This window comes from Crinia signifera, chromosome 11 (genome assembly GCF_055691185.1).
Source record: "Crinia signifera chromosome 11, ASM5569118v1, whole genome shotgun sequence".
NCBI lineage: Eukaryota > Metazoa > Chordata > Amphibia > Anura > Myobatrachidae > Crinia > Crinia signifera.
In genome coordinates this window covers 52797588-52816496 of record NC_139227.1, presented here as the reverse complement: position 1 = coordinate 52816496, position 18909 = coordinate 52797588, and the positions used below count along the sequence as shown (strand labels likewise).

General features: G+C 47.4%; 1 protein-coding gene across 4 annotated transcripts in view; it reads right to left on the bottom strand.

The window, feature by feature from the left end:
• LOC146045200 (mixed lineage kinase domain-like protein) overlaps positions 1–18909 on the bottom strand; it is a 104628-nt gene that overhangs the window by 55482 nt on the left and 30237 nt on the right. Inside the window, exon 1 of one of the 4 annotated variants that reach the window (XM_083163910.1) lies at positions 9225–9358. The exons of 2 other annotated variants lie outside the window; for them this stretch is intronic. Coding sequence is in view for 1 of the 2 variants with exons in the window: in XM_083163909.1 (XP_083020035.1) it covers positions 8434–8499 (66 nt within the window). In the remaining variant the exon portion in view is untranslated. Of the gene's footprint in view, positions 1–8433; positions 8504–9224; positions 9359–18909 lie in introns of those variants that run through there. One more of the 4 variants, XM_083163909.1, reaches the window with a different exon arrangement.

The following is an 18909-nucleotide window of genomic DNA, read 5'->3' as shown; positions in this document are numbered from 1 at the left end:
AAGGTCGACATGGGGGGGGGTTTCACTTTTTTTTTACCTGAATGTCAACACAGTTGGCATAGACACAGTTTAAAGTGCACCGCATCCCCTCGCATAGGGCACGGTGCCTCGCTACGCTTGGCCCACTATTTTATTCTCCCACCACGCTCTAGTGGATGGTAGGGAATGAAATACTGCCTGTCAGCACACGTCGGCTCAAACAAACAGGGAAAAAACCCATGTCGACCTTTTGACTGTCGACTTAGACATTGTCTAACTAATGACCTGTCGAACTAACGACCTTTCGACCTAGAACCATGTCGACCTTTTCCTATGTCGACCTAGACTCATGTCAACCTTTTTCCCATGTCTACCTAATGGTGTCGACCTAATGACTGTCTACCATCCTGCTGTAGACCAAATGACAGCATCCCCCAATTTGCATACCGCTATTTGCCAGGGTGCCTTCCTTTTGAGAATACACACACTGTGGGGTTCCTCTATCAGAATGACAGGTGGCACTCCATGGACTTACCGGTAAATGGTTAAATACCAGTGTTTATACTGTCATATTGATGTTTCAAAGCCCATAGACTTTTTCTTCAGGATAAGAAACCAAGTGACTAACAATAATAAGTGCTTACCTATATAGCTGATCCAAGTGAATACAAGGTACCACAGACTGGATGCCGTGCTGTCCGGGGGATGACGTCATAGGACCCTCAAACGTGGCATCCTAAGCATTATGGGAAATGTAGTTCTGCCAATGAACATATCTATAGAGATGTGCGCCTGCCACTTTTTGCGGTTTTGGTCTTGGATCTGTATCTGCCTCCGGTTTTGGATCTGTAGTCGGTTTTGCCAAAACCGCCCTTTTTGGTTTTGGTCTTGGATCTGTATTTATTTATTTATTTTTTAACTCATTTGCTCCTACGCTATTTTTAACCTCAATAACATTAATTTCCAGTCTATTCTGAACACCTCACAATATTGTTTTTAGGGCAAAAGGTTGCACCGAGGTAGCTGGATAACTATGCTAAGCCACACAAATGTGCGGCACAAGCAAGTGGCTCATCTAGGAGTGGCACTGCAGGGGCAGACAGGATGGCAGTTTGAAAAACTAGGCCCCAATAATACCCCTATCTGGCTTGATCGTGTTTATGATGTGCAGCCGAGGAGCAGTGGGCGTTTCGTGCAGCACTGACATGTTCTGCAAGTGTGTAACTGTTTTTTTTCAGTTTATTATATAATAAGACCCCTATCTGGCTTGATTGTGTTCTTATTAATAAATTTAATCTGGGGGAAGTAGGAAGACCCCATGGACTCAAGTCAACAGGTATCCGCGCGACAGAACAGCAGCCGCTAATGCAGCTTTTTTGTTGCTGAGTGACAGCCCCGGAGACAGCGGTGCAGAGGTCATGAAAGAAAGTCAGGAGATGGAATACCACATGGATCCCACTAACTTGCAGCCCAATGGGATTATTTGAGAAATTCATGGTATTCATTCTGTCCAGAAACTGTCTGGGAGTTCATGGATCATATCTGGCCTGAATGCACAAAGGTCTTCATGATGACCATCCCCAGCTGTTGCTAGGCCTCCTTCTTCCCACCCACCCATCCATTCATCCATCCTATCCAAAAAGAAGTAGGATAGAGAAAGGAGATCATGGATGTCCCCGATGACATATTTTCATCCATAATAGATGATGTGGAGAGAGAAGACGTTCATATGATGGAACAGGGGCTGCCACCTATTTGGCTTCCCCCCAAGGAGCAAGGCTCTGTAGCTCAGGAAGTGTCTATGCCGATCTGATTGGTAGTCTGTCTGTTGGTAAACACGCTTCAGGGGATGGCAGCACAGAATAACAACAATGATATTAATTTGCCAACTGATAACTAGCCTAATTCCTTGACAACAACAAGGCCCATGTGGCCAGTTTATAATATGACCCCCAGTGTGCAGCCTCCTCTCCCTTATGACACTAATCCAGTAGCCATGTATGGTCAACCCAGTTTTTGGCCTTCTACATTCTAACATCATAATAACAAAAAACACTTAAAATATTTGCCTTGGTTAATGTTTTTGTGTTGTACATTTTGAAGAGTTTTAGAATTTAGAAGATTTGTAAGCACTTATTTTTCTTAAATGTTTTAAGACAAAAACTTTTCTGTATCCCGATAACTGTTAAAAAAAGTCACTGTAATTAATGTTCATGTTTGTTTTTTAGATTTTATACTGGTTTTGCTTAGAAAATATAATAAAAATATTTCACAATAAATTGAATCTGATTGCTAAACTCTAGGATTATTACCAGACTTCCTTCCTAATCGTACATGTTCAGTTAAAAACCCAATAAGACCCCTATCTGGCTTGATCGTGTTTACGATGTGCAGCTGAGGAGCAGTGGGCGTTTCGTGCAGTGCTGTGTTGGTCTGCGAGTGTGCTGTGTATCTGTTTTTATCAGTTTAATATCTAATAAGACCACTATCTGGCTTTATCGTGTAAAAAGATGGGGTACGGACAGCAGCCACAGTACTGTATAAAAAGATGGGGTATGGACAGCAGTCACAGTACCTTATGAACAGATGGAGTACCAGCAGTCACAGTATCATATAAAAAGATGGGGTACGGACAGCAGTCACAGTACCGTATAAACAGACAGGGTACGGACAGCAGCCACAGTACCGTATAAAAAGATGGGGTACGGACAGCAGCCACAGTACCGTATAAAAGATGGGGTACGGACAGCAGTCACAGTACCGTATAAACAGACAGGGTATGGACAGCAGTCACAGTACCGTATAAACAGACAGGGTATGGACAGCAGTCACAGTACCGTATAAACAGACAGGGTATGGACAGCAGTCACAGTACCGTATAAACAGACGGGGTACGGAGAGCAGTCACAGTACCGTATAAACAGATGGGGTACGGAGAGCAGTCACAGTACGTGGGACAGAATTTTTTTTCTTTTTTTAAACTTTTAATAATTTTATTAAAAAAAATAAAAAAACAGTGGGGTATGGCCTGCGGTCACAGCAGTACCTTATAAACTGATACGGAGCTGTGGACAGCAGTCACAGTACCCTATAAACAGATGGGGTACCAGCAGTCACAGTAATGTATAAACAGATGAGGTACGGAGCTGCGGACAGTAGTCACAGTACCATATAAACAGATGATGTACCAGCAGTCACAGTAATGTATAAACAGAGGTACGGAGCTATAGACGGCAGTCACAGTATCGGCATATACTGTACTACACACAGTGGATGTACAGTATGCAGTGCACTGCACACACTGGGTTATGTGGAGTTATACACTTTAAAACAATACTGCTGGTGGTGCTACTAAACTTAAATAAAATTAGAACTTGTGGCCACTGCCTAAAGTGCCTATGAAACAAAGCTAGTGCCCACTGCCTATGAAGCAACAAAGCTGGTGCCTCTGCCCACTGCCTATGAAACAAAGCTGGTGCCCACTGCCTATGAAGCAACAAAGCTGGTGCCTCTGCACACTGCCAGTGCCTTTAAAACAAAGCTGGTGCCCACTGCCTATGAAACAAAGCTGGTGCCTCTGCCCATTGCCATTAAAACAAAGTTGGTGCCCACTGCCTATGAAACAACAAAGCTGGTGCCTCTGCCCACTGCCAGTGCCTTTAAAACAAAGCTGCCCACTGCCTATGAAACAACAAAGCTGCTCACTGTAGTTTTACTTTTTTTTTTTTTTTTTTAAGTAAACTTGTTTGACTTTGCACTGAGCACACCAGCGCAGCGTGCCGTTTCCCCGTCTCTGGATCCCAGATAATGGCGACGAACCACGGGCTCGGCGCCTTATATGGAATCCAGGTCTCGCGAGAATCTGACGGCAGGAAGACGCCGTTCGGCCTCACTTTGGGATCCAAGTCTGGCGGGAATTGCAGAGCCTCGCCTCGGTAATACTCGGATCCCCAAGTTCGTAGCGGTTCGTATTCTTCAGAATCCGGACCGCACATCTCTAATTATGTATTAGACGTCATTGACCTCTTTGCCTACCCCATATCTACAGAGCGACGTTTACAGATACAAAAATACATATGTAAGAGGGCGCATGTAAACTATAGGCGCACCAAGTGTAAGGTGACAGTGCAATCATAAATGCAGCTTGTGCAGTAATAAAAACTATGTACAGTCAGCAACTAATGGATTTTTTTTAAAATACTTATGTACAATTTGGTATATACTTTAGTTTTTGCTGGCCGATGTCTCACAATTATTTTGATATATACATAGCTGGCCATATTAAACTTTTGGATGTGAAGGGGTTAATGTTTCTATCACAATATTTATAATAGCTGTATAGGTATGTATGGAAAGCAGTGTAAAGATACTTTTTCATTCAGCCAGTTTGGAGACATTGGGGGAAATTTACTAAGATGTGTATTCTACTTCACATGTGATGTTATGGACAATCTATGGGAATCAGATCCTGTCTACTATCTTCTAGAGGGTGCTACTAAATAAATAAGATTTGTATTTTTGTATCTGTAAACGTCGCTCTGTAGATAGGGGGTAGGCAAAGAGGTCAATGACGTCTAATACATAATATGCATGCTATTAATCTATAGATATGTTCATTGGCAGAACTACATTTCCCATAATGTTTAGGATGCCGCGTTTGTGGGTCCTAGGACGTCATCCCCTGCCGCTGCCCCCGGACAGAACGGCGTCCAGTCTGTGGTACCTTGTATTCACTTGGATCAGCTATATAGGGAAGCACTTTATTTACTTGGTTTGTTATCCTGAAAAAAAAAAAAAAAAAAGGGGTCTACGGACTTTGAAACATCGATATGACAGACTAAACACCGGTATTTCACCATTTTAGTCAATAGAGTGCCGCCTGTTGTTCTTCTGATAGAGGAACCCCACACTGTATAATCACACATACATACAGTGATCTGATTCTGCACAAGTATCTACCCCACCTGCAGTGCACATGGTTTTGTCCATTTGAGAAGGAATTTGCCAGAAGGAGTGAACCAGAATAACCCCCTTTTTTCAAGCTGGCGTTTGCGGGTGGAACCATGCTGTTTTCTGGGAGTGTCAGGTAATACGCAAGCGTGGCCAGGTGTGTGATGGGAAGTCATGTGATGTCAGCTCTGCCCCCGATCAGCCTGATTCTATCACAGCCGCATAGTAAAGTCCGGTGCCGGTGGTGGTTGGGGAATAACAGTCACCACGTCAGCACACACTACACCGTTACCTCACCCCAGTGCCGGTGGTGGTTGGGGGAATAACAGTCATCATGTCTGGCGTCAGCCCACACTACACCGTTACCTCACCCCAGTGCCGGTGGTGGTTGGGGGAATAACAGTCACCATGTCTGGCGTCATTCCACATTACACCGTTACCTCACCCCAGTGCCGGTGGTGGTTGGGGGAATAACAGTCACCATGTCTGGCGTCAGCCCACACTACACTACTGTATTACCTCACCCCAGTGCCGATGGAACCAGTCACTGATACATGTATACATTTCACATCCTCAAATTTCCCTTCACTACTACTCCAAATGGCCATATAAACATTTCGCCAGGAATCAGCCTCCCCCCACTGATTATACCACTAACAAGCATTAACACAGGACCAGCCACATATGCTGGTCAGGGGTAGATTTATTAAGCTCAGTGAAGTGATAAAAGTGTCTGGTTTTTATCACCAGCCAATCAGCTACTACCTGTCATTTTTCAAATCAAGCCTGTAACTTCACAGTTAAGAACTGATGGTCAGTGATAAAAACCAGACACTTTATCACTTCACCAAGCTTAATAACTCTGCACAGAGCCCAGCACGCAGAGGGGAGCTGTCATTGTGGTATATCCCTGGCATGCAATTCCTGCCAACATGCCTGAAGAAAGAGGGGGGCCCTAGACTGCACACCCTGTAATGAGAGGTGCTACCTTGCTGAGATTTTTAGTTATATGCAAAACAGAGGGGGTTTGCAGGTGCACTAAGCAATCATTACTGCTAACATATATTCCTTTTATAATTCATTTCTGAGGATGTTAGCATACATTTGGCCAAATATATCTACCTGCTCACCACGTTAAGGTCTCCTCAATAGAGCAGGTCCCTAGCACTATGGGGTCCATGCCCGGGGTGCAGGGCACCCCCAAGACAGCCCAGCAAAACCACCCCAGGGCATCACATAAATAAAACATAGCTGTGAAGTGTAATGGAGTGTAAAGTGTCAGAGAATGTAGGGTATGTGTAAGCAACTAATAGTGATAAAGGGTGTGTCAAAAAAGAAAAAAAAATGTGAAAGAATACATATAAAAAAAGACATACATAGAAAAATGATATGTTTATGTGAGACTATGTGTAAAGTAGTGATGCCCTGGAGTGGTCCAGCCAGACAAGCTCAAGGGGACCCCGCACCCAGACAACAACCCCAAGAAAACTGACATTTATAGATTATTAGGACCAGTGGCATAACTATAGCACCGCAGCCCCCGCGGTCGCGGGAGGGCGCTGTGCATGTGGGGGCGCCGGGGGGCTGCGTTGCTATAGTTAGCACCCTCCCGTCCGCCTATCCACCGCTTGCCGCCCGCCCATCGCCCTCCAATCCGCCGCCCGCAGCCTTACCTGTCTTCAGTTCTGCTAGTGAGACGGACCACAATAAAATGTCCGCCCCATATAGCAGACAGTTCTCTGAAACTGTCTGCTGTATGGGGGCGGACATTTTGTGTTGGTCCGTCTCCATAGCAGAAGAATGAAGCCAGCAAGGGAGCCGGGACCAGCGGCAGCAAGACAGGTAAGGCATGGGGGAGGGGGGTTGCTGCGGAGGGGGCACCCCCCCATTAATGGCGGGGGGGGGCGCCCAATTCATAGTTACGCCCCTGATTAGGACTTACTTGGAATTATGCCTTCATCACAGTTGTGCAGTCATTGCTAGTCCCTGCTTAAAAACATTTGAGGGTGGTGGGGGAGGGGTGCTAATCTAGGCAGAAGCAATCTCAGGCTTCAGGTGTGTACGGATACACAATATAGACTATGGAAAGAGGGGGGCTCTAGACTGCAAACCCTGTAATGAGAGGTGCTACCTTGCTGAGATTTTTAGTTATATGCAAAACAGAGGGGGTTTGCAGGTGCACTAAGCAATCATTACTGCTAGCATATATTCCTTTTATAATTCATTTCTGAGGATGTTAGCATACATTTCGCCAAATATATCTATAGGTGGCCATACATCAGAAAGATATTGTACCCAATCATACAATCTCAATTGATTGTAACATGGATTGTATTCAGATTGTGTGCACATCTTATATACACAATCATACAATCCATCAACAGATGGATTGTATGATGGATTGTATGCAGATTGTGTGCACATCTTGTGTACACAATCATGCAGCAGATGGATTGTATGACTGATTGTATGTCCAAAAACCACCAAGGACTGCCAGGGATTTCAAGGGAAATTGTACACAATCATGAGCGCAATCGATCTTAAGATCGAGCTTTCTGATGTATGGCCAGCTTTAGACCAGGAACAGAGAATGTTGCTCCTCCTGCAATGGGTCACGTTGGGAGGTATATAACAGGCTTTTCCAGTATTACTGCATCCAGGCCAGTCTCATACTGTGACATCAGTGAGAGGAGGTATTCCCATGTGCATGGGTCTTCAAACTGTGGCCCTCCAGATGTCGTGAAACTACAAATCCCAGCATGCCTTGACACAGTTTTGCTATAAGGGAGTGTTAAAACTGTGGCAAGGCATGCTGGGATTTGTAGTTTCACAACATCTGGAGGGCCACATTTTGAAGACCCATGCCCTGTAACCCTATGTACTCGGCCCCCGCTGTATACATTGCACTGTACAGCAGGTCTCATACTGTGACGTCAGTGAGACTCCCATGTGCCTCAGACCTGTAACCCTATGTACCAGTGGCAGAACTCTGGGAGACAATGGAGTCATCTGCCACTGGGCTCCTGCTCCCAAGGGGGCACCTCCCTGCTAAATCAGTTAATTGAAAACCATCAATATCGCTTTGTAGCGGAGTCTTACACCACTGCTATGTACTCAGCAATACAAGAAGTAAATGCAGATACAATATAGCAGCACCTGTTGTATACCCTACACACTCCTGTGCTGGTAGTGTTGTACTTACAAAGTTGCAGCTACTGTATACACTGCACTGTACTGTACTGTAGGTCTCACTAACCCTCTATGTCAGTGGTTCCCAACCCTGGTCCTCAAGTACCCCCAACAGTGCACATTTTCCAGGTCACCCGGCAGGTGCACTCATTATTCAGGCACATTTGAAAAAATCCACAGGTGGAGCTAATTATAGCACTTGTGATTCTGTGTGGAGACCTGCAAAACATGCACTGTTGGGGGTACTTGAGGACCAGGGTTGGGAACCACTGATCTATGTGCTGGTAGTGTTGTACTTACAGCATACTTGCTTACCTGACCCTCTCCATGCGGGAGAAAATGCTCTGTTCCTGGACTTCCCGGGTAATGTATGATTGCCATCACCTGTGGTGAAACACCTTGCTTATCAATTACCTAGCTCCCCACAGGTGATGCAATCATACATTACCCGGGAAGTCCAGGAACAGAGCATTTTCTACCTCATGGAGAGGGTCATGTAGGCAAGTATGCCTTACAGAGCAGTAAGAGGACAGGTTCCTGTAGCTGCTGTATACCCAGCACTGTACTGCACACTAAAGCTGGGTACACAACTACAGATTTATCGGTCCAATCTGTCTGGTGAGGAAAAAACCTGGAAAGGTATGTAGCAAATGGCAATCAAAAATATGCTCCCATATGCAGGGGAAAAAAAAAACCTTGGGAACATTTTTTATTATCCGATTGATTTAAATATGTGTCTGACTGACCATTGTCTGTTTTACAGCATTTGGAAGCTAATTTTTGATTGTTATTTGCTCCCACACATCCAGGTTTTTGTTCCCACCAGATAGATTGGACAGATAAATCTGTAGGTGTGTACACACCTTTACCCTCTATGTACTGGTAGTGTTGTACTTACAGAGCAGTGTCAGAGACCAGGTTCCTGAAGCCACTGTTTACACTGTACTGTACTGTTCTGCACTGCAGGTCTCACTTTACCCTCTATGTGCTGGTAGTGTTGTAATTACAGAGCAGTGTCAGAGGACAGGTTCCGGCAGCCGCTGTATACACTGCACAGCAGATCTCACTTTACCCCCTATGTGCTGATACGGTAGTGTTGTACTTACCGAGCAGTGTCAGAGGACAGGTTCCTGCAGCCGCTGTCAGCTCTCTGCCCTCACACACCACAGTCTCTGCTCTTATAGCCCATGCAGGCAGGGTCCCTGGAAGTTCCAGAACTACACCCATTTCCTCTCTGATGTCACAGCACTGTCAGTGTGTGAGTGCAGCTGTGTCTGGTAACCCTCTGTGATTGCACACTGCAGTCTGATGTACACTGACCACACAGAGCCAAGTCTTATTGGGTGCAGATTATTACATAGACAGGAATTAGGCCGACAGTCATTAGATCGACCTCTATTAAGTTGACAGTGAAAAGGTGGACATGTGGAAAAATTTCGACATGGGCAAAAGTTCAACAGGGAAATGGTCAACACTTGAAATGGTCGTCATTAGTTTTCCACTGGGTTTTACTGTGGCTCAATGCACTCGCCATTCTTTACCATTCCCAATTGTAGTCCAGATGGACTACTGCTTGTGTTGACCTTTTGTCATTGTTTGACCTAGTGAATGTCAACATTTACATTTTGCCTGTCAACCAATAGTGGTCGATCGGTTGACTGGTGACCTAATTACTGTCCATCTATCAACTGGAATCAGTCTCATTCACATAGTGCCTGATTCCAGGTTGGCTTGTTAGGCAACGTACATTCACAGGGTGGCAGCAGGTGCAGGGTTGCACACGGGGGTGGCAGCAGGTGCAGGTTTGCACACGGGGGTGGCAGCAGGTGCAGGTTTGCACACGGGGGTGGCAGCAGGTGCAGGTTTGCACACGGGGGTGGCAGCAGGTGCAGGTTTGCACACGGGGGTGGCAGCAGGTGCAGGTTTGCACACGGTGGTGGCAGCAGGTGCAGGTTTGCACACGGGGGTGGCAGCAGGTGCAGGGGTGCACACGGGGGTGGCAGCAGGTGCAGGGGTGCACACGGGGGTGGCAGCAGGTGCAGGGGTGCACACGGGGGTGGCCGCAGGTGCAGTGGTGCACACAGCAGGTCTATGCATGTGGTGGTGAGGATCCCCCTTATCGGGGATCACAGGGGTCTATGCACGTAGCGGTGAGGATCCCCCTTATCGTGATTACAGGGGTCTATGCACATAGCGGTGAGGATCCCCCTTACCGGTGATCACAGGGGTCTATGCACGTAGTGGTGAGGCTCCCCCTTATCGGTGATCACAGGGGTCTATGCACGTAGCGGTGAGGATCCCCCTTATCGGTGATCACAGGGGTCTATGCACGTAGCGGTGAGGATCCCCCTTATCGGTGATCACAGGGGTCTATGCACGTAGCGGTGAGGATCCCCCTTATCGGTGATCACAGGGGTCTATGCACGTAGCGGTGAGGATCCCCCTTATCGGTGATCACAGGGGTCTATGCACGTAGTGGTGAGGATCCCCCTTACCGGTGATCACAGGGGTCTATGCACGTAGAGGTGAGGATCCCCGTTATTAGTGATCACAGGGGTCTATGCACGTAGCGGTGAGGATCCCCCTGATCGATGATCACAGAGGTCTATGCACGTAGCGGTGAGGATCCCCCTGATCGATGATTACAGGGGTCTATGCACGTTGCGGTGAGGATCCCCCTTACTGGTGATCACAGGGGTCTATGCAAGTAGGATCCTCCCGGTGAGGATCTCCCTTATCGGTGATCACAGGGATCTATGCTTGTGGCGGTGAGGATCCCCCTTATCGGTGATCACAGGGGTCTATGCACGTATAGGTGAGGATCTCCCTTATCGGTGATCACAGAGGTCTATGCACGTAGCGGTGAAAATCCCCCTTATCGGTGATCACAGGGGTCTATGCACGCAGCAGTGAGGATCCCCCTTATCGGTGATCACAGGTGTCTATGCACGCAGCAGTGAGGAACCCCCTTATCTGTGATCACAGGGGTCTATAGACTGGAGAAGCCCCCCTTATCAGTCTGAAGGCCTCGTCCCGTTCTCAGGTTGCTGCTGATTACTGTACAGATCACTTCCTCTATGGGGACAGCGATTCCTAGAAGTTCCGCTTTCTGTTTCACTTCCCAGGATGGTGTAAAGGTGCCCACACACTAGAACGATTAATCGTCCGATTTCATTGTTTTTCCTCATTTGGACGATTATTCGTTCGATTTGTGTGTGCACATCGTTCAGTATTTTTTATACTTACCTTCCGATGCGTGTCCCCGTGTGTCTTCTGCAGTGTCGGCTCAAATCTTCTGACCAATTTCTGGTCATGTGTTGGGGGCGTGGCTTGGACGTGACATGTAAAGCCGGAAGCTGTGTTCCCCCGGCAGCTGACAGCCCGACACGTGCCAGAGCCGGCGGGGACCGAGCAGGAGAAGCGGCGTGTGCCCCGACGTGTGCCCCGGCAAGAGAGGTAGCAGGGAAGGCAGTTGCGGGACCCAGCAGGAGACACAGCGGGGACTGAGCACAGGAGCACAGCAGGGCATATCTGGCGCACTGTGGGGGTCATATGTTTGGCATTGGGGGCATATCTGTGGCACTGGAGGCATATCTGTGGCACTGTGGGGGCATATGTTTGGCACTGTGGGGGCATATCTGTGGCACTGTGGGGGCATATCTGTGGAACTGTTGGGGCATATCTGTGGCACTGTGGAGAGCTCCAGAAATGGACATTATTGGACATCATACAAAGGGCGGGATGTTGTAACATCCGCGGCCCCCTTCGCCGGCTACCGCATTATTAATAACGGCATATGCTATAACATATGCCGTTATTCATGCAAGGGACAGCTCTTGCGATAAGCGCTGTCCCTTGCGATGCGGTGCCGGCGCTGGACTTCCGGGTCTGTGACCCGGGAGTCCATCTGCGCATGCGCAGACCCCGGCGCCGGCCGCAGGGCACGCTGGGAGGGATCCGTGACGGATCCCTCAAACAGCGCTGCGGTAAGAAGCCCATAGGCTTCTGCAGGGATTCGCCAGCTTTAGCTGGCGATTCCCTCCGCAGCGCTGACACTGCGGAGGGGGCATATAGCATATAGAAATGCGGTAGAAACCCCGAAAACGGGGTTTTTACCGCATTTCTGCTATATAGCATCCCGCCCAAAGCAGGTTCATTGTGACAGAGCAGAATGTGCACTGAGCTGTCCCATTACCTTCTACATAGCCCAGCCCATTATTATAATTTTTCTGAAATCTAAATCTTTTGTCAAAATGTACTCTTTTGAACGAAATCTTTTGTGTTGAACGAAATCTTAAGATCACAGATCTTTCTAGTGTGTGGGCACCTTAAGACTCTGCTGTCCTCCTGCTCTCTCCCCTTCTATACCAGTGACAGGAGCTCCGGTCATTCAGCACCAAAGGTGCACATCGTAAAAGGGGACATGGTGTTATGCGAATGGTGTGTCGGATCCAGACACCATGTTCTTTTTCCGCTTTGGAGGTCTGGGAGATGCCCGCTTACACTGCTGTGCTACATTGTGACAGGAGCCAAATGCTGCATGAAATGGGAGCCATTTCTGTTACCACCCCCTGCAACTACTCCCTCGGTGCCACCACCATCGCAAATCCTACACTGTGAGTGTTCACTGCAGCTCAGAGGTGTGCGCAGTAAGAACACATTGACAGATATAGAAACATAGAATTTGACGGCAGATAAGAACCACTTGGCCCATCTAGTCTGCCCCCTTTTTAAACATGTTACCTCAAACCATATTTGATCCTTATTTTTTTGTAAGGATATCAATATGCTTATCCCAAGCATATTTAAATTTTACTACTGTATTTGCGTCTACCACCTCTGATGGTAGGCTATTCCACTTATCTACTACTCTTTCTGTGAAGTAATTCTTCCTCACATTTCCCCTGAATCTTCCTCCCTCTAGTTTCAGTGCATGTCCTCGTGTTCTGCTGCTCCTCTTCCTGTGAAGAATGTGTGATAACTCCATATATAGTAAGGATGACATGTCTTAAAATGCATATATGTACCCAGGAGATTATAGGCATATGATGCCATACTGTATATTCTTATTATAAGATACTGAAGGTTGTGTTATAGACTTGTATACATTTCATGCTGTGTATAGATAAATGCCTTCACAGAAGGTAACTAAGTAGAGATGGGTCGTTCGCGAACGAACCGGATCTTTTGAACGGATCCCATTCAAGAACGAATGTGCCGCCGATCCCAAAAAGGTGATCCGTTTCAGTTTACAATGCATTTTCCTGATCTCAGTGCTGCCACCTGTGGCAGCTGAGATGTACTACCTCTGTAGACTGAATACAGTGCTGTGACTACAAGTGATAGAAAGATTAGCTGCTGCTGCCAGGGATGGCCATCGGTGCAGACGCCATCGATGGTTGCCATCGATGGTGATTCTGCACCCAGCCATCGATCAGTGTTTTTTTAAAGCGAGCCGAGGGCCGGTCTAAAAGATACGTATCTTTTCACTGAACGATCCGTCGGCTCCGCTTAATGATCCGTTTTGGCCATCTCTATAACTGAGACTCTCATGGAAAGCAGGACTTTTATTATGGATGAATGGTATACTAATTTCATGCAAAATACTTATATGTTATAATGCCTTCACGGAGGGCAGTGGAAACTTTCATAGAAAAGAAGCATTTAAGTTATAATTCTGCAAGTAAAAGGAGAATACAGACTATAAGGGAACACCCCTTACAACCAGCGAAGTGGACCATTCCAAACAGTCTGCTCTATGGCACAATCTGGTGGACTGTACCATTCTCCCTGCACTAGAGGGGGGAGTTTTCCCCCGATTTTGTGAACAGCCAAGAACTAGTTAATAAAGTTAGGGAGTCAAAGAGAGGAAAAAAAGAGCAGGAGCTGTTAAACGGTTTTGGTAGTTCCCTGAGGGAGATGGCAGAGCTACAGAGCAGGCAAGATGGAGAGCAGTGCTGACAGGGAGAGTCTGAGGAAAAGTGGAGAAGCAGATCTGCACAGCATAGTAAAAGAGGAAAGCAGTGCTGAAGGATAATACTTCCCAGAGGGGAGTGGTGAGCAAATCCATCCCCCGAGTCCCATATTAGATAGAAAAAGGAGGCAGTTCCCTGAGGTAATCTGCAGGAGTGGAGCTTCAGCCAGGCAGGGAGTGCACGCAGTTCCTGGAGGGGAGGTTCAGGAGGCTGGTCTCTTAAGGTGCCCACACACTAGAACGATTTTTGGGCCGATTGGCCGATTTTCGATAAATCGTCCGATATATCGTCCGATGTTAACCGATAATCGGTCGAAAATCGGCCGATATCGGTCCTATTCGCGCTCCCGTGGATCTTTAGCTGAATCTTCTGATCTTACGTGCTACACGAAAGATCAGAAGATTTAACAAAAGATCCATAGGAACGCACACTGGATCTTAAGAAAAATCGGTACTCTTTACCTAGAAGGGCGCCCACGATGTTCATCGCGATTGTCGGGTGTAAAATTGCGCTCATCGCGGTGATTGAGGCATCGCGGGTACTATTTGCGGGCCAAGATCACCGCGATGACCGCGATGCCTCAACTTTCTAATCGGCAGCATGTAAAATCGCGGTGATTGAGGCATCGCGGGTGTTATTTTGGTGGACAAGATGCCCGCGATCACCGCGATGGCAGTGATTCCTCAACTTTTTCGTCGGCCCCATTGCAAAATCGCGGTGATTGAGGCATCGCGGGTGTTATTTTGTGCACAAGATGCCCGCGATGCCCGCGATGACCGCGATTTCGCGATTTCCCGCCACACTCACATCTGTAATGGGTTCAAATGACCCTTTAATGACCCTAATTCTGCATGGTAACATCTGTAATAGGTGGAATGGCCCTTAGTCTGCCTAGCTACATCTGCCCTAGGTCCGTCTGCCTAGTTACTCATGTTCACACCATCCTCCTGTCTGAGGCCAACCCCCTGTGTCTGCATAGTGACAGATGTTTATAGGACAATAACAACAAAGGGTACATCCCACTGCCTCAGACCGCCCCCCTGTGACAGTTTAAAAGAGCTTCATTTTGTGGGGAATTTTGTTGGTTGAGAGGAGCTGTGGTTTGAGAGAGAGAGATTTGCGTTTTGATTGATTATTACTGATTCCTGAGAGCCTGCTGCTGATTCCAGTGTTGCTGCTGCTGTTCATTCTGCTGCTGAGTCACCGTGATTACAGAGACTGTGCTGCTGTTTCTATTGGTGACTGAGGCCCTGCTGCTAATTCGGCCTTCTGCTGTTTCTGCTGTTCCTGTCATGGCCATGGCATCTGGATCTGGAGTGACCATGTACTCCCTGCCTCAGACGGAGGCGGAGGCTATCCGATTCCTCCAGGAGCATCACCTGTTGCCCAAGGAAGCTACCTGCGGCAATGGGCATGCCATGAAGCTCAGCGAGAAGGAAGTGATGTGGCGCTGCCACGTGAGAGCCTGCCGCCAGAAGATCAGTCTCCGCGCTGGCCTCTTCATTCCTGGGTGCTGGATGTCGTTTGTGAACATCATCAGGTTCATCTTCAACTGGTGTGAGGAGTTGACTTCCGGCGACTACTGTGAGCGGCACCTTGGCATCTCCCCCAAGACAACGGTGCTGTACAATAAGTACATGAGGGAGGCGTGCCTCATGGACTTGATGGCTCAGCCCCAGCGCCGCATTGGAGGGCCCGACAAAATTGTCGAGGTCGACGAGACTCTGTTTGTCCGCCGCAAGTCCCATGTCGGCCGTGTGCTACCCCAACAGTGGGTGTTTGGGGGCATCTGCCGGGAAACTGGGCAGTGCTTTGCCACAAAAGTGGCCACCCGGGACGCCCCCACTTTATTGGCTGCCATTGTGGAGCATGTGGAGCCGGGCACCACCATCTACAGCGATTGCTGGAGGGCCTATAACACAGAACAGCTGGAGGCGGCAGGCTTCCAGCACGCTCAAGTTAATCATAGGTATAACTTTGTTGACCCCACAACAGGGGTGCACACCCAGAACATTGAGCGCATGTAGGGGGCGGCGAAATGGCGCAATAAACGCCACCGGGGTACTGCCAGACATTTGCTGGAAGGCTATCTACAAGAATTCATGTGGAGAAAGAGCATTGGTATGAACCAAACTTTTGAGCGTATTTTACACGCCTTAACATTGTTAGAGAAAGATGACTGAAAAACTATGGACTTTAAACTTGTAAAGCTGTTTTTTTTATGCTACTGTTTGTTTGCATTTCAATGTTATCTATTTTTTATTCAAGTAAATTACTACCTTTTATTCAAACTTGTCTTTACTGAGTCAGTTGAGTGATTTTGCATGTATGAGTGAATTTGCACACACACCTGAATTAGGCCCATTTCCTGCTCTCACCCCCAAAAAAGTAGTTAGATTCCCTGGTATCTTAAGCAGTGTTCACCCATAATGTTGCACCCCTTAGCCATATTTTGTCCCTGTAATTAATCATGTATCACCCCCTTAGCCGTATTGGGTCCCTGTAATAGTTCATGAATCACCCCTAGCTGTATTGGGGCCCTGTAATTTTTTGCTAACTGTACATTTGGCCCAAATCATTTGCTGACACCTCTCACACTGCTTATGTGTGACAGAGGATCACAGCAATCTCATTTTAGTATATCACCCCTTGCCTTATAGTGGCCCTGTAATTATTGTCCTGTAATTATTGCCCCCCTCGAAATTACACCTGCTGTCACCTCTCACACTGTTTCTGTGTGACAGAGGTTCACAGAAATGTGATTCCATCATCATTTTAGGCCAGTTAACATTGAAATCGCGGTCATCGCGGGCATCTCGGGCATTGAGCTGTGTAATGTACACCACAATGCCCGGGATGCCCGCGATGACCGCGATTTCATGCACTTTTAGCACTAGTAAAGTAACATTGAAATCGCGGTCATCGCGGGCATCGCGGGTATTGAGCTGTGCATTGTACACCTCAATGCCCGCGATTCCCGCGATGCCCGCGATTTCATCCAGTAATGTCACTCAAACTGAAAAAATGCATGTAGGGAAGGCAGGAAGTGTCCCAGCATGCATTTCACTCACTACAGAGCGCGCAATCGCTTCCACACCCTGCCCCTGAGCACATGTAAGTGGCCTGTGGCGTTTTTGGGTAAATTTTGGGGGGGGAGAGGGGGACAGGGGGGGAGAGGAGGGGGGGACAGGGGGGGAGAGGAGGGGGGGAGAGGGAGGGGGGGACAGGGGGGGAGAGGAGGGGGGGAGAGGGAGGGGAGGGAGGGGGGGGGAGAGGGAGGGGGGGGGAGAGGGAGGGGGGGAGAGGGGGGAGGGGGTGGGAGGGGGCAGATGGCTTGTGTGGAAGAAGGGTAGAAGGGGGTCCCAGTGGCAGTTGGAGGGGTGTGGATCATTGGAACTAATGTCATTTGGTCGACCCCAGTAGGTTGAATGTGTGAAAAGGTTGACATGGGTTTATGTCGACCTTCCGACTATGTCGACTGCCATTAGGTCGACTGGGGTTAGGTCGAATTGCTTTTTTTGGCCGAAATGTCAACAGTGTTGACATGGACACTGTTGACATAGTGAATCGGACCCTCGCATCGCTCGCTTTGCTCGCCACATCTTTAATAACCTCCTCCACGCCCTAGTGGATGGTAGGGCATGAACCACTGCCTGTCGGCACATGTCAGCACCAAAAAAAACCAAAAAGAGCAATTCCACCTAAGCCCAGTCGACCTAATGGCAGTCGACATAAACCCATGTCAACCTTTTCACACATTCGACCTAGTGGGGTCGACCAAATGATATTCGAACTAATGTCATTCGATAAAATGACCGCATCCCATATTATCAGTGAGTGACTTATGTTGCTATATGGTATTGCACATAGCAACCAATGTAAGTCTGTTAAAATTACAGTGGATAACACTGGTTGCTATGCGAAATAGCGCATAGCAACATACGTCACCTGCATATATTATGTTTGTGACAATTGTTGCTATGCACGCTTGCACATAGCAACCAGCATTTTACACTGTGAATTAACATTGAAACGGTGGTTGTTATGTGTAAAAAGCCATAGCAACATATGTCACCGACTGATAATCAGTGGGTGACATATGTTGCTATCGCTTTTTACACATAGCAACCACCGTTTTTAACAGCGCTTGCGATGTGCACTAGCACATGGCAATGTACGTCACCATATTATCAGTGAGTGACTTATGTTGCTATATGGTATTGCACATAGCAACCAATGTAAGTCTGTTAAAATTACAGTGGATAACACTGGTTGCTATGCGAAATAGCGCATAGCAACATACGTCACCTGCATATATTATGTTTGTGACAATTGTTGCTATGCACGCTTGCACATAGCAACCAGCATTTTACACTGTGAATTAACATTGAAACGGTGGTTGCTATGTGTAAAAAGCCATAGCAACATATGTCACCGACTGATAATCAGTGGGTGACATATGTTGCTATCGCTTTTTACACATAGCAACCACCGTTTTTAACAGCGCTTGCGATGTGCACTAGCACATGGCAATGTACGTCACCATATTATCAGTGAGTGACTTATGTTGCTATATGGTATTGCACATAGCAACCAATGTAAGTCTGTTAAAATTACAGTGGATAACACTGGTTGCTATGCGAAATAGCGCATAGCAACATACGTCACCTGCATATATTATGTTTGTGACAATTGTTGCTATGCACGCTTGCACATAGCAACCAGCATTTTACACTGTGAATTAACATTGAAACGGTGGTTGCTATGTGTAAAAAGCCATAGCAACATATGTCACCGACTGATAATCAGTCGGTGA